This window comes from Marmota flaviventris, chromosome 4 (genome assembly GCF_047511675.1).
Source record: "Marmota flaviventris isolate mMarFla1 chromosome 4, mMarFla1.hap1, whole genome shotgun sequence".
NCBI classification, from domain to species: domain Eukaryota; kingdom Metazoa; phylum Chordata; class Mammalia; order Rodentia; family Sciuridae; genus Marmota; species Marmota flaviventris.
Genome location: NC_092501.1, coordinates 128971241 through 128988265, shown reverse-complemented (window position 1 = coordinate 128988265; position 17025 = coordinate 128971241). Strand labels below are relative to the sequence as shown.

Sequence of the window (17025 nt, the reverse complement as noted above, 5' to 3'; positions counted from 1 at the left end):
TCAAAACCAGCAAATCTTACCACTCATTTTGTTTTTACAGTAGCAGCAGAGAACAAGAAAATCCAACAAGGAAACAGCCTAGTACACGTTAACAGCTTTAATTGGAGAACGGCTTAGCCTTTTTTTTTTTTTTTTGCAAAGCTGTAAGAGGAAAAGATCCTTTGACCGAGTCACGTGATAGATGTCACGTGACCTACGGTGACCGGGAGAGCAAAAGGGAACGGGGGAGGAAACATTCCTTCTTGCACCATTTCTGACACAGAAAATCAGTCAATGATTTTTACTGCCGTTGCACTGAAAGTGACCATCTTTCAAACTTTCTTATGAAACAATTTAAAAGCTCATCAAAACACACCTTATAGAAATAAATATTTGATGTAAAGCAATTCTCTTCTATTTACTGATTATACCCCTGAAAGCATGATTTTCTCCTTTATTCACCCATCCTGCTGCTCATTTTTCGCTTACTAGTTTGAAATAAATATAAATTATTTATTGATTTAAAAGATATTTGTTTGAAATGCCACTGAGTAACTTAATCCACTCTACATATTTAATCCTTAAGGAATGTCCACAGTACACCAAGAATTGTATAGAATATAGATAGGCCTGATTGACATGTTCCTAAAAGGTGGGATTTATACTGCAGCCTGGTATTTGTTTCTCTAGCTACTAAAGGCTAGCACTTTTATTGTTATGTCTGTCTTCTTTTTCTGTTTAATAAAGATTTAACCTGGATATTAAAATAGATGATTAGTGGATGGCATTCTCACTCCAATCCATTAAGTATGAAAAGACAGGCTCAGGTTTATGTTCTAAGAATAAGTAGAGACCAGGAAGGATACTAATATTTAGCTACAAGAGGAGAAGAAGACTTAAGAACTTTAAGGAGGCCTTTCATTACTTTATGGTATTAATAAGTTCAGAGGAAATTTATTAGTTAACACAAATATACAAATAATGATTGTGATTTACAATAAATTGTACAGTGGAAGAAAATGGATTTTGGTATTAAAATAAATGTTTTAATAACAGCTTCAATATTTACTAGCAAGACAAGTTACTGCTCTTCTTTGGATCTTAGTTTCTTTCTGTGAAGAAGTTAAAATAAACAACCTCATAGCATTGTTATGAGAATCAAGTTGGATAAATTTAAACACTAAGTACATTGGATGATGCCACTCAATAAAGGATAGTCTTTATAAGTAAAAGTATGATCATCATATGTTTTAAAAAAACTGATAATTATATAATGCAGAATATGTGCCAGGCATCATTTGGAGTGCTTCGCTTGTGTTTGAGAACTCAATCTTCACAACTGAAGTAGGATCGCTAATAGGTAAGAAGCAAACTACAGATAAGTAACTTGCCAAGGGCACACAGTAAGGGAAAGGCAGATTTATCTAATGATAATGTTATATTTTAAAAAGGGTAAGCCATATCCAAATACCCTGTGTCTCCTAAAAGGGTGGAAAAAAAACCTGTCAAAAAGTAACTTGGAGGAATAGGTAGATAGCTCCTGGGAGATAAAGAAAACAAAGGACTGTTTTTTACAAGCAGGGAAATGTAATTGTTTACTTCCAAGTTCCTATTAAAATGTAGGGCTGCCCTGAAGTGGAAGACTTTGAGTAGTTTCATAGTCAAAGTTACATCAAGCCTCTGTAAACCTAACTGTGCCTCTGACCATCCACCCCTAAAACAAAAAGCAAGCCCCTGTAGCCCACTTTCTCATTTTGGCTCACATTCACACAGTTGTATTTCCATTTTTGGAATCTCTTCAACTGATGATGTCCTTCTCAATTCTTCCTGTTGTACTCACTAGAACCCTTTTCCCCACTACAAATAAATTCCCCTGAAACCCTAACCCTAACACAGAAGAACACTTCCTGTGCTGCCTTTATGAAACCTGGTCGTCCCAGCACACTTTCCCCAGCAGCTCCCTATCCTCTCCTGAGGCAATGCTGGAAGTTTCTAGGTAGAGGCTGCTTCTCATTACCATTATTCCTGTTTCAGGCTAAAGTTTCTTTTCCCTTGAGATCACGGAATGTGTGTATACCACCTTCTTTCCATTTTCACAGCTGTCATACTCAGTCTAGTTTACTGAGAACTTTGACAATGAGTTATGATATTGGGAATGATATATTGTGTGCATGTACAAATACGTAGCAACATATCTCCCCACTAAACAACTATAACGCACCAATTAAAAAAATGGGACATCCCCCTCCCCCAGGCTTGAGACTGGGTAAGTGACTCAGTGGTAGAGTGCTGCTCCAATGGCATGCATGAGGCCCTGGGTTTGATTCCCAGGGACCACAAAACAACCAATATAAACAAACAAAACCCCCAACAACAACAAAAAACTCTATGCTTAAAATTTCTTGAACTCAATTCTTTTACTCTGTTTTCAGTAAATTATGTTCAAAGACATATCTTGGAACTTATTATTTAGAATTCCACTAAATCATCTTTAAAAACTGTCATGTTTCAGTTTCTGGTCACCTTATCTTTCACCTCTCCAGTTCTCGTTCTTGTATAACTTTTATTCTTTGTCATTATGGTCTCCTCTTTTCTCCTGAAAACAAACTCTTTACAGCCTGCTGGCTTCCTTTCCCATTCATATCTTCTTTTCACTTCTCCTCCCCACAAAATTTCCAATCTTAATCATATAAATACCTTCTCTTTTCTTAAATCTGAACAACAGAAATAAAGTGGTATTCAGATTGGCATATTTGTTAATTTGGTTATCTCCAATGTTATTCAGCTGTTAGCACTGCAAGAATCATTTGAGCAATCTATCCCTGGTCCCTATCTTGTTTTCTAGAGAGAGATTATTAGAAATCTTCACTATGCTTGAAGATCTCTCCACCTGACCTCAACCATCTCTCTCAACGTGTAACTGAATTCTTTCAAGGTTATTTACAAACTTTTCTTACCTCTTCCCTCTATTTTCAAAAGCACTGTCAAAGGTATCTTTCTACTTCTATTTTTATCTGATTCTTTGCTTCATCACTCATCTCTGCATTTTCACCTTCTCCTTCTGTTCAACCTCTCTGAACTCTTCTGTGCCCACAAACATGATAAAGTTTCAAATATACACTACCCCTCTCCAAGAAATAACACTTTTTCCCCCGCTGTGATACCATCAGCTATCACTCTTCATCAATCTTTTTTTGTTTTTTTTTTGTTACCAGGGACTGAACCCAGGGGTGCTCAACCACTGAGCCACATTCCTAGTCCTTTTAATATTCTGTTTTGAGACAGGCTCTCACTAAGTTACTTAGGGCCTCACTAAATTGCTGAGGCTGACTTTCAACTCGTGATCCTCCTGCCTCAGCCTCTTGAGTTGCTGGGATTATAGGTGTGCGTGCACCACTGCGCCCAGCTTTAATCAATCTTCTAAAAATTAACATGAACAGACTTTATTTTCTGACCTTATATTCATTTTTAAATTATTAACAAAAGTTTGATACATACAAAGGAAAATAGTAAAAGTCATTAGACACATTAAAGTGACTACCTCATACCTACTATCCAAGCCAAAAAACAGTCCACAAGTGTTGGGTCCATTTACTCCTTTACCATCCAATCACTTTGTGCAGTCTCCACTATTCTGATTTTTTATTTTATTATTACCCTTCTTTTACAAATAGTTTTCTAGGCTAAGGGTATGGTTCAGTGGCAGAATGCTTACCTAGCATGCACAACACTTTGGGTTCAATCCCCAGGGGAAAAATTTTTCTAAAAAGAAATCACGTATACCTCTAAATGACGTTAATTTGCTCGCTTTTGAGTCTTAAAAATTAAGCATCTTAAGTAACTTACTTTTTTTTTTCTTTCTTTTTTGGGTACTGGGGATTGAATTCAGAGGCACTCAACCACTGAGCCACATCCCCTATTTTGTATTTTATTTAGGTCTCACTTGAGTTGCTTTGCACCTCACCATTACTAAGGCTGGTTTTGAACTCGCGATCCTCCTGTCTTGGCCTCCCAAGCTGCTGGGATTACAGGTGTGCATCACTGTGCCCAGCAGTAACTTGCTTTTTTTTTTTTAATATTTTTTTTTCAGTTGTAGTTGGACACAATAACTTTATTTTATTTATTTGTTTTTATGTGGTGCTGAGGATAGAACATGTAGGGTCCTGCAATTATAGTTTCCTCATTTTCATTTACTACTTCATATAAATAACTATAATTTCTTTATTCTGTCACTAACTTTGGGATTTTTTTCCAGTTAAAAAAATTTTATTTTTGTTATTGATGTTTGTTATCATTCACTTACTATTCATAAACAAACACATGTAGAATGTCTACAAAGTGCCAGATACTGTTTTGGATACTTTGGCTATATCATTAAATGAAAAAGGACAAAAATCCCTGCCCTTCTAGAGTTTATATTGGGGGGAAGAAAATAATTAATAACATAATAAATAAATAAATAAATAATATCCAAGTAAACCATATAGATTCAAGAACATATATGTTGGGAATATGTTTGAAGGTGATAAATGTTATGGAGTAGGGGAGAAAAAGACCAGGGTGCAGATGACTGAGTACCAAGATGAGCTAGTGGTGATGGGGGAGACTGAAAACTGCATCTTAAAATACAGGTATCAATTTAGATTTCACTGAGAAGGTGACTTTTGAGCAGATGAGAAAGAAAGGTGGGAGGCAATGAATCATGTGAATGTCTGAAGGAAGATTATTCTACACAGTGGGAGAAAACCAGTGCATAGGCTCCAAAGCATGTTCAAGACATAGCAAGGACACCAGTGTCATGAGAGCAGAATATGTGAGGAGGAGAAAAGGAGTGAGGTAACCTTGGGAAAGATGGAAGTGAATGAGATTCCTTCAGGTCCTTGTAGGTTATCGTGAGGACTTTGGCTTTACTTTGAAATGGGTAGCCATGGCTGGATTTTAAGATATTATCTGAATTATAAAATTAAAAAAAAATTCACCTGACTCACATATTAGTGGTGGGAATATAGTACAATACTTGGGAAAACTGGCAGAGCTGAACAAATGCATACCCTATACTTCCACTAAGTATATGGGCAATGAAAATGCTTACATATATCACCAAAGGATAGGATTTAGAATGTTCATAGCAGTACTTTTGTAACAGCACCAAACTGAATGAAACAGACTGGGGAACAATCAGGTATTCAGATTTGGATGTGATACATTTGAAATGTCTAGCAGGCACCTAAAAAGATCTCATGTAGCAGGCTGTTGGCTTAATTGTCTGAGATGGAGATAATCCTTGGTTTAATCAAGGTGATGGAGATATAAATTCCAGTCTTTGGTGGTAGACAGGCTTTTAACCCATGAGACTTAATGACATCACTAAAGAAGTAAGAGAGAGGGAGAAAAGAATCTAATGCTTTAGACAGAACATTGATGCTATTTCTGTATGTCTCAACCCACATAGTTAAGGTACTCTGTATACCTAGGAGGAGAAATGCTGGGTCTTAGGGTGATGGGAATATTAATTTTCATAAGACAGTGCCAAATAATTTTACTGAGTATATCAATTTGTATTCCCATTAGTCAATCATGTATAAGAGGTTCTAATGATTCAGTGTCACTACTACTTGGTATTCAGATTTAAAAAATTTTTGCAACTTCACTTTGGTCTTATTTTATATCACCTAGTCCATGTCTATAATCCTTTTTTTTTTTTGAGAGAGAGAGAGAGAGAGAGAGAGAGAGAGATATTTAATATTTATTTTTTAGTTTTCGGTAGATATAACATCTTTATTTTATTTTTACGTGGTGCTGAGGATCGAATCCAGCACCCCACACATGCCAGGCGAGTGCGCTACCGCTTGAGCCACATCCCCAGCCCAATATAATCCATTTTTTAAAAACATTTATTTTTTAGGTGTAGATGGACACAACACAATGCCTTTATTTTTATGTGGTGCTGAGGATCAAACCCGGGTCCCACCCATGCTAGGCGAGCGCTCTACCGCTGAGCCACAATCCCAGCCCAATATAATCCATTTTTGTACTCTTATTAAATGGATTGATAAGAGTTTTTGAGTTTTCTGGGTATTCATTCTTTAGGGTTAAACTGGCTGAAAATATGTTCTTCTAGTTTATGATTTGTTTTTATTTAATTATGATGTACAGAAATTCTTAATTGTAATAGAATCAGATATACTAATATTTTGATAGCATTGTGTCTGTGTCTAAAGAAATCTCTCTGTATTCCATAATAATAAGAGCAACTTTTTTAAAAGGAGATTACCTTATTTATTTGGTATTGGGGATTGAATCTAGGAATGCTTTGTCACCAAGCTATATTCCTAGTCTTTTCTATTTTTTTTGTAGTTATAGATGAACACAATACCTTTATTTTGTTCATTTATTTTTTTATGTGGTGATGAGGATTGAACGCAGTGCCTCCCTCACATGTTCTACCACTAAGCTACAACCCCAGGCCCCAGTCTTTTCTATTTTTGAGTCAGGGTCTTACGAAGTTGTTGAGACATCCTTGAACCTGTGATCCTCCTATCTCTGGCTCCTGAATCACTGGGATTACATGAGCGTGTTACCATGCTAGTCTTCCTTTATTATTATTTTTACATCTATCCTTTCACATGTAATTCTTTGAGAACTGACTTTTGGGTAAGTTCTGAGGAAAGGATCTAATTCCATTTTAAATAGAAATGGTTCACCAATTATCTCAGCAATTATTTCATGATTCCCAACTCTTGGGATGAGCCTCTTCTTGTGGGCAAAGCAATGCAATTAAAATTATCTTATGGAAGATCTTGTTTTATAAGAAGATGTTTTCCCAGAACATCCAGTCTACCAAATGAAACTGAAATTCTTCAAAATTACATGTCAACCCACTGCAGTCACACCCAGAACATTCTTAGATTATAGTGGCAACAGTGATTAAGATAAAATTCTTATTTGCCAAATCCAATTGTCATTGCTGACAACTCTCAAATTATTCCTCCTTAACACTTGAAATACTAGTCTTTCCTGGTTCCCCTTTTATCTTCTGATCAGATCCTTTTCAATTCCTTAAGGAATTATCTTCTGTTCTTCCTCTGCATTTTGGTTTTCCTGAGAGTTTTGCTTTTGGCTTGCTTCTTTTGTTACTCTACATGATCTCTTTAAGATGACCTTCTTTACTCTCCTGAAAATGTATAGTTCTATATCTCATTCAGACCTTTCTCATGAGCTCTAGGCCTGTAACAGTCAGTCCACATGAAACTCAAAATTATTCTTCCATCAATACTCACTCCACTACTTTTTTTTTTTTTCTTAACGATAAGGTTAAATTTCTACCTCACCAGAGAAACTTGAGAGTTCCTAGACTTTTATTTCCCCATACCAACTGTTTGGAAGTCCTGATAGTCTCCCAAATATTTTTCAAATCCATGTTTTCTTATTCTATTGCTAGTGTCTTAGAGATACTCATGTCTTTCCAGAACTATTCTACCAGTCTCCTAATGCAACTCATTAACCCCAGTCCCTAGCAATCAATACATCTCACATTAGTGCTAAAATGATCTACAAAACAAATCTTGTTTTCTCCTTTGTTTAAAACCCACAACTGATTGTTTATTATTTATGAGACAAGTCTAAGCTACGACTATGGCCTGCTATGCTTGCCATGAAGCAGGTGGTGTCACTTAAACTAGTAAAATACCAGTCTATACTTGTCAATACTGAGTGAATCACATTTTTTTTCACTTGCATCAAAATATTTTCAAGTGAATTGGTATTATTGTGTTATTTTACCATTCATTTTTACAATAATTTGTAATATTTGTTATAGACTTAACAACAGAAGCAGCATAAGAAGTGGTGAGAAGCATGAACTTCTGAGCTAGTTCATTTAACTCTAATAATAGCTTATGGCTACGAGACCTTACAAATTACTTGATCTTTTTGTAATTTAGTTTCCTCACCTATAAAATGGAATAAAAATATATGTTACATATAATTACATATTATATATAATAGTTATATATATTCATAAGAATATAATGAAGATTAAATGACTTCATATTTGTGAAGTGCTACAGTACTTACTACACAACTGAGTGTATAAGCAATGTCACCCAAGAATAGTGTTAGTGCTCATCTTGACAAGACTACCTGAAAATCAATTGTTTAAGGAATGCTGGTTAACTTCAAACAACTGCTATGATATATCATGCTATTAAGAAAGGTCTCTGCAAAATACTTGAAACAATGTTATGATAATAAAAAGAAGGTACATTTTCTATATTTATTTTCTCTTTAATTTGTCATCAGTTGTGTTTTGTGCTTTTACTGCTTTTTGGTTTTGGTGCTACATGTATCTCTTCAGTTATCTTTCAGAACAAGTTTGGCTATTAAGTAATTCATTGCTTATGAATTACTAAAATTTGCTAAAATTGTCATATTCAGGCAAAAATGAAAAATGAAAACCATGCAACCATAGGTTCTCAGTGCATCCTCTAAGATTTTTTTTCCTATAGGAAAATCGTTGGATGCAGATTATCTAAATAAGGTCTTTAGGAAACAAACATACAATAACATTTTCCTTAGTATTACTAAAAGGTCCTTGAAAGTAGGAACCTTGTCAGTAATACTGACAAGTATAATACCAGAGAGCTCTAATACTCAGTTTTACTGACAAGGTTCCTACTTTCAAGGACCTTTCAGTTATACTGAGTTTTAGAGCTCTCTGGTAACTGTGACAATATTAAGGGTACAGAGGTAAGTTTTGTTAGAATGGTACAGAAGGTAGGCATTAAAAACTCCTAGAACACATGAAGCACACTGAAAAGTCCTGCCATTTGGATAGAAGATCCAACACAATTCACCTCAAATATATGTCAGCTACATATAACTATAATAAAGTAAAATATACTCAAATATGTCTCACTAAATGTTGTGAAGAAAGAGTCTAAGTTTCTAGTAAGAAACATATGTATGGAAATGATATTGTATGGAAAATAGTCAATGGCCAAACTTGTTCTCAAAGATACTGAAGGCAACCTAAACCAAAAAGCAGTAAAAACACAAAACACAATGGATAACAAATTAAAGGGAAACTTAACAGAAAAAATAATAAAAATAAGAAGTGAGGCTGATCTTATGCTATAACTAGAGTTGGTCAATAAATGTACTTTGGTTTGTGTGAGATGAAATGCTCTGATTAAAATTAAATGCTATGACTGCACTGTCAAACTAGTCCTCTGCAGATCAAGTATGGCTCATACTGCACACAGCATGACCCTAATGAAAAAAAAAAAAAAAACTAAAGTGGTAAAAATTCAGTAAAACAACAATTAATGTCCAACACTTTAAGCAATGTACATTCCAAAAGAACTGCAAAATAAACATCTAAGGCAGTCAAACTAGTTGACTTGCAGAAACAACTTTTAAAAAGTTGAAATGATTTCCCCAGTTCTTGCATGGATTGAGATAATAAATAGAAAATAGCTATGTCACTAGTGGGCCATGCTTGACATAATATCTGATGACCATGGAAAAGTGAATATTTGCTAGAATAAATATAGAATTATAAAAAAAGTTGAAATGACTTTTTCCCCCTGGCAATAAGTAAACAAGATCAGCTATTTATTATGGCTGCATTTTGATTGTAATACAGAGTCTCAGTCATCTGCATGTCAGAAAATTTAAGCATCGGACTCATATAGCTCAGCAAAGAGTAATTTTGGATGATTAAAATATAAGAGGGCAGGGATGTGAAATGCATCTTTCTTTCTCCTCTACAAAATTTTATCTGTTCCCTCAAAGGACTGACTCTATTACATATCCCTGATTCTTGAGGCAGCATTAAGATATAGGTTCTGCATAAGTATCTAAATAACAAGTGTAAGCTCAGGCATCTTAGGCCAATAATGATGCATGTTCACAGAGTAAAAGTACCAGGGAGAGGGCACTGAATGCTACTAACCAAGAGTTCCAGGAGGATGTCTATTGCTGGGAGATGACTGACAATGATAAATGCAAATGACTTCAGGAAGATAAAGAGAGCAAAGGATAAGAACCCATAATTTTGTCCTTGAGCACAAACCAAATCTTGTTCCTTTTTCTTTTTGTCATGTTTTTCTTCTTTTGCCTTTCAGAGGCCTTAGTCATCTTGCCTCATAATTTCTTTCCCTATAATTTTCTCCTTTATATTATACAGTATTAATTTAATAAAAATTATACTTTATATTATCATACCAACAGAAAGCTAATGTGAGAATCATTCTAAAGCCAGATATATTATAGGTGAACTGGGGGATGGGGGAGGCTAGGAGACTAGGTATTAACTGCAGAATGATCAATACAGATGGCTGTTTTCTTACGTACTATGTTCTAAGCATTGATTTTGTGTACCAGTGAAATTTCAAAATGAAGTCTAGTGAATCACCAACCATTTTTTTTTTTTTTAAATTAGGCCAAGTAAAGATATTAAAAGGAAAGAAGAAATTAAGGACAAACAGAAGGGAGTCTATCTTGTTTTTATCACATCACCTCACAATGAGAGAATATTTCATCTTCAAATATTGTAACTTCAGTAGGAAGTATTAAACTTCAGAATTTAAAAAAGACCTTTAAACTGAATAAATTTTATAATGTGAAAAAAAATCACATTATCCTTATTTTTCCCATTTCTTAGACTGATGAGATTTCCCCAAATTTTGGAAAAAGATTTATATTTTTTCATCAAACTGCCTATATTGTTGTATCTTATGTTTGATATAAATTTGAACTACTGATACTTCAAATGACTCCTTTCCATAATATTTAAAAAATTTTTTTTTTAGTTGTAGATGGACATAATACCTTTATTTTATTTATTTACGTATTTATTTATTCACTTTTAGGTAGTGCTGAGGATCGAACTCAGGGCCTCACATGTGCTAAGTGAGCACTTTACCTCTGAGCCCCAACCCCAACCCATATATTTTAAGATTATAATGTTTATATTAAGAAAATATTTTTGTTTCTGAGGTGCTTGCTGTCTGGTAAGCCTGGAATAAATTCTGCTAAGTGGAGGATGATATTACCATTACTATTTTTTCTTATGAAATGCACAAATATTTAGGTCTGAACTTTTTTTTTTCCCATGGACAATAAAATACCTTGAGTTATTTTTACAAATAAATCCCACTGAACTTTTTTTAAAAAAGTTTTTACTGGTGCATTATTATTATATTATTATACATATTAGTGGGATTAGTTGTTACATATACATACATGCACACAACATAATTTGGTCAATTTAATTCCCTATTGCTTACTTTAGTTGTAATTCTTTCAAGTGTTTCACTAAATTTAGATATGTTTTTTGGAGCTCATTATTGCTGAGTTTATCGTAAAATAATAAAAGTAATATAATCATAAATTTATGCAATAAATGAAAAAACATTCAGAATATTTTTATATAACTAAGACAGGAATATTTAGATTATTTTCTTAATGTAGTTCACATTCTTGTAACCTATGATTTCTACTGGTTCCTCCAGTTGATAGTCTACTGACACCAAGTGGCCAGCAGGGGCAGCGGCACCAAATACTTCTGCAACTACCATGAGACTCAAAGTGCTAAGGTTTCAAACTGTTCCCTCAAAATTTATGTGTTTGAAACCTAATCCTCAAATTCATATGTTGACGGCACTCAGAGGTTGGGTCTTTGGGAGATAAATAGAAATAGATGAAGTCATAAGGGTAGGATCCCCATGATAGGACTAGTGGTTTTAAAAAAGAAAGAGAGCCCTGAGTGGTGCCATCCACCATGATATCTACTGAAAGAAGAGATCTTCACTGGATACAGACCCTCAATCGTGGACTTTAAACACTCCAGAATCAAGAAATAATATGTATATATTTTATATCACTCAAGTCTGAGGTACTGAGTAAAAAAAAAAATGGGATAAGACACTAAGTGTATTCATTTTACTACCACGTACTTTAATTGCCATATTTGACACTCTTATGGCAAGGATCAGGAAGAGAGAGATTTATCCTGGTTGTGTTTAAGATTTTACCACAGTTAAAGTGAACACTCAAATGATGGAAAAACTACTTACTAGATGAGAACAAGGCAGAAGTGGGACCTGCAAAATGGTGGTCGACCTAATTTATGACAGTTTATCTTAATGGAACTACTAATAATTCTGTTAAAAATGACAAATCTGAGGTTGTGGGTGGGGTTGTGGCTCAGTGGTAGAGCACTTGCCTAGCATGTGTGAGGCTCTGGGTTCGAGTCTTAGTACCACATATAAATGAATAAAATAAAGGTCCATTGACAACTTAAAAAAAAAATCATTCTTTAAAAAAAATGACAAATCTGAGACAAATGTTAAATAAACCAGATAACAAGATGAGAGGTATAAACTAGAACTGTTCTAGAAAAACTGGAATATTCATAGGGGATGCTTATTTATTAAGATTATATAACACACTTGGCAATATTTATTTACATGTGACAGGCCATTAGTACAGGCCTCCTCCCCAAGAATTAACAAGGCAGTAAGTTACAGAAGAGAGAGAAAAGATCAAAGTTATTATTTATGCTTACATGTTTAGAGACTTTTCCTTAGAAAAAAATTACTCTTTAAAAAATTACTGGCTAAAGTATAATTCAGAATTATAGATAATTTCACTTATATACAGGTAACTGAAAATGTCCATAATTTGTCTATGCATTTAGATGTACCAGATATCTAACTGTGTGAAAAACACATTATATAGAATAAATCTGAAGAATGTCTATCATATTATGGTCAGAGTCTACTTTTAGCACTAAATTGAACTGCATATAGAGAACTTGAAGTAGGAGTCGAGTTTACCAAGTACCTCTTTATAAACATGAAGTTATTTTTAGTGTTCTTGTTAGAAATCCACAAAGGTTGTGATATTGATGTGCATGGATGCACAGCAAGTTGTGAATACTACTATTTTTAGTGCCAGTTTAATGTGAGCAAAGATGAATCATTCTTTGTTGTTCTAGTAGGAAATAGTACTTGAGATTTACTGCAGCACATTAGGTTAACCATGTTTCAATAACTAAACACCCACATGTTGACATCACATAGCAGCAATATGGATCAATGACGCAAATTCTATCAGGATCAAACATTAAGGCCACAGAAGTTAAAAAGAAAAAGTGCCCAAGTGACAGGGCAAACCAGTCACTAAACCAAAGGAGACTGCATTAAATCAATATGGCTAGAGTTAAAAAGGGATGTCTAGGTTCTTTTTTTTTTTTTTTTAACATAATAACTAAGCTATTTTAATTATAGATTTTCCATATAACAAACTCTATATTTAAGACTCTTCATAGCTACTGTGGTTTAAGGTCTGAACCTTTAAAAACATGTCTTAAGGGTTGAGCAGACAAATGAATTACATGGAAAATGGTCTTTTAGCTAGACTTTTTTTTTTTTTTTTTTTTACAATCCTGTGCAGAATATGTCACCATTTATTAAGCATTTTATATAACATATTGTATTTCACAATAACATTTAGATTTAGTGCAATACACCATGACCTCACAATTCACTGCAATCTAGGGGTCTCCTTTTCACAATTTCCTTCTTATTAGGGCCTTTATGATTTTAGTTTTATTAGTATTTTTGAACATCAAAATATTCACTCTTTAAATAGCTACAGCTAGATTAGAGTAGGTGGTTTATGAGTAATCACATATAAGGTTTTACAATATCTCAACATACCAACAGAATATTGGAAATCTTCTGTAACTGGAAGAGAAACTAATCCTGGAGGGTTGCCATAGATTGTCCATATCCTATGTAGGTTCTCCTGAAAAGAAACTATATTCCTTCTTTGTATCTTATATTCTCCTCAAAGACTCTCACTTCCTAGGACAACTGGAAAGCCAAAGGGAGATAAGGGCTGGATGTGTCTAGAAATCTTTTGTTCTACCATCTTTAATCTGACAGATTAATTTGAAAACATGCCAAGAACCCTTTGCCATACCTTAAGGCACTTGCTTTGGTGTTTTCTTTTAATCAGTGTTGTTTCTTATGACAAAAATTGTTAAAAAAAAAAAAAAAGTAAAAAGCAAAGGCTATCCCTTATCCTAAAGTTTTTCTTTTTCTTTTGAACAGCTAATTATCTGAAAGAAATATTTGCAAAACATAAGAACTGCTGAGACAGATGTCTTCATAGTTTTGAGGGATAAGTTTTAAATTTAGATTTTCCATAGCAGAAACCAAATGCTATTTCACAAAAACACTGAAAAACTTTCTATACTCTTTCATTGAACATCAACTTTCATCAGAAGTCTGGATTATAAGGGCTTAATATTCTCTTAACACAATTTATATATTTTGATGAGGTTGGTGCCCCCATATTTTGGCTTATTTACTCCAACCTCTTCAGGGTAAGTCCCTACCAGCTAAGATGGTCTTAAAACAGGAAAAAGTAGATTAAGAACTGTGTCAAATGTATGGTTTAAGACTAAGAAGAGGTGGGTATGGTGATGCACACACCTTGTAGACCTAGCAACTCAGGGAGGCTATGGCAAGAGGATTGCAAGTTCAAGACCAACCTCAGCAACTTATCAAGGCCTTGTCTCAAAAACAACAACAACAACAAAAAAAAAAAAACAAAAAAAAACCACCCCCCGCCCCAAACCAAAACCAAACAAACATTAAAAAAAGGGATGTACCAGTGTACAAAAAAGACTGAGAAGAGCTGGGACAAAATACAAAATCCCACAAAGGCTAAGAGAGGATCCTCTTCTTTTCATTCTTTTCAAGTTTAAACATTACCAGACTAGGAAGCAGAACTTTGTTTAAGTGGGTCATCTATGATTATATTAAACACAGAAAGATAAGGGAACAGAGCTTCTTCCAGGCCTTTAGCTTGGGGCTATGAAATATTTTGAAGATATTTTGAGTAGAGGTCTGAGACTTTCCTTTTACAACCTGGTCCCCTAGTTACATAGTATCTCTCTCAAAGGCAACCATTCTTTGTCTCAAATCTTTTAGAGATATTTTATGAATCTTAAAGCAACTGTATATGTTTTTTAAAAAAACACAACCAGTGTTCTGTACCTTACTATATCTTAAACATCTTTCCCCACTGGTACATACAGAGATGCTTCAGTCTCTTAACAGCTGCACAGTATTCCTCTGTTAATATACCATAATTTATTTAGTGATTCCCCTACTAACAGTCACATTTTCAACCTTTTGATATTACAACAATACTGCAATGAATACCATTGTACAAATATCACATCACATTATCTGTAGGGGAAATTACTACAAATGGAACTGTTGTGTCAAAGAGGATTTATGGTTTTTATATTCCTGAATCTCTATATTGTTTTTGTACTAATATGTATTTTCATCTACACACCCTCACCGATAATTAACAATCTTTTTGATAACTGCCAATCTGAAAGGTGAAAGCTGTATCCCACTGTAGTTTAGTTTGCATTTTCTTCTTCTTTTATCTGTGGTGCTGTGAATTGAACACATGGCCTTGTGCATGCTAGGCAAGCAGTCTACTATGAAGCTACACCCTCAATCCCTGCATTTTCTTTTTGGTACGTGGGATTGAACCCAGGGGCACTTATCCACAGAATCACATCTCCAGCCCTTTTGATTTATTATTTTGAGATACTGAATCTCGATAAATTGCTTAGGGCCTCCCTAAGTTGCTGAAGCTAGCCTTGAACTGGTGATCCCACTGCCTTAGCCTCCCAATGCATTTTCTTTTGAGTGAGGTTGACTATCTGTGTAAGAGCCATTTATTTTTTCCCTTTTTTTTGATTTGTCTGTTCCAAGCATTTGCCTATTTTTGCATTGGATTTGCAGGGTTTTTTTTTTTTTTTTTAATACACTTAAGAAGGTAACTCTCTGTGTTATGCTACAAATATTTCTATTTCTTTGTCTTTTACCTAAGTTGTTCTTTTCCTTCTCTCCCTAAAGTGATGTGATGTATATTTGTATGTTTATTTTTGGATATTAAGAAGGTAGGTAGGTTAGTTAGGAAGATCAAACATTAGAAGCTGGGCTAGACATGGTGATGTACACTTGTAATCCCAGCAACTTGGGAAGTTGAAGCAGAAACATCACAAGTTCAAGGCCAGCTTTAGCAACTTAGACCCTGCCTCAAAATAAAAAGTAAAAAGGGCTGGGAATGTAACTCAGTGGTAAAGTACCCCCGAGTTCAATCTCTAGTACTGTGAAAAACAAAAACACCCCATCAAAACAAAACAAAACCCCACAAAAACACATTAGAAGTAGAAGCTGAAACTTGAGAGAATTTGCTCAATGATATGGTTTCTGAAAATATGTTCTATAAAATTAGTTTTTAATGGGCTGGGGCTGTAGCTCAGTGGCAGAGCGCTTGTCTAGCATGTGCGAGGCACTGAATTTGATCCTTAGCACCATATTCAAATAAAATAAAGGCATTCTATCCATCTACAACTGCAAAAATTTTTTTAAAAATTAGGTTTTTATAATATGCTTGTAGAAAAGGGTTCCAAAGTCTTCTGAACATGCTGCCAATGACAACCACTTCTTGAAAATTCACGATGAATGAATTTATTATTTTGAGATAGAGAGTTTAAGGTATTGGTAAGGACTATAGCAAATAAATCTTTTGTTTTTTCCTTAACACCCAAACTTATGGGCCTTTCCCCCTTCTCTAATGTCTATTAACTCTATTATACAGGTCTATAATATATTATATTATAACTCTATTATACAGGTCTAATATACAGGTCTATTATAGTACCTGTTGTACTGTTCTACCCATAGCAGGACTAGATAAATAAGTCCTGTGCGTTATCCCTATATGCAACCTTTTTTCCTATCCTTTAAATGTTAGAATTTTTTCTTGACCCCAACTCCAATCTTGTATCTTCATACTTCACACTTTTTTCTTGCAAAAGCACATTCATATCTCATGACTTCAAATTATGTATTTTCATTCCAAGTCTTTCTAATGAATAAGGCCCATAAATTAAAAGGTTTTTAAATCTAATACTTTCAGAAAGAAATTTATTATCTCTAA

At 34.3% G+C, this 17025-nt stretch overlaps 1 protein-coding gene across 5 annotated transcripts in view; it reads right to left on the bottom strand.

Annotated features, from left to right (window-relative positions):
- Positions 1-17025, bottom strand: part of Fndc3a (fibronectin type III domain containing 3A) — a 156493-nt gene that overhangs the window by 68165 nt on the left and 71303 nt on the right. Inside the window, exon 1 of one of the 5 annotated variants that reach the window (XM_071611509.1) lies at positions 21-129. The exons of the other annotated variants lie outside the window; for them this stretch is intronic. Within the exon in view, the coding sequence (XP_071467610.1) occupies positions 21-27 (7 nt within the window). The 5' untranslated portion in view covers positions 28-129. Of the gene's footprint in view, positions 1-20; positions 130-17025 lie in introns of those variants that run through there. 5 annotated transcript variants of the gene reach the window in all.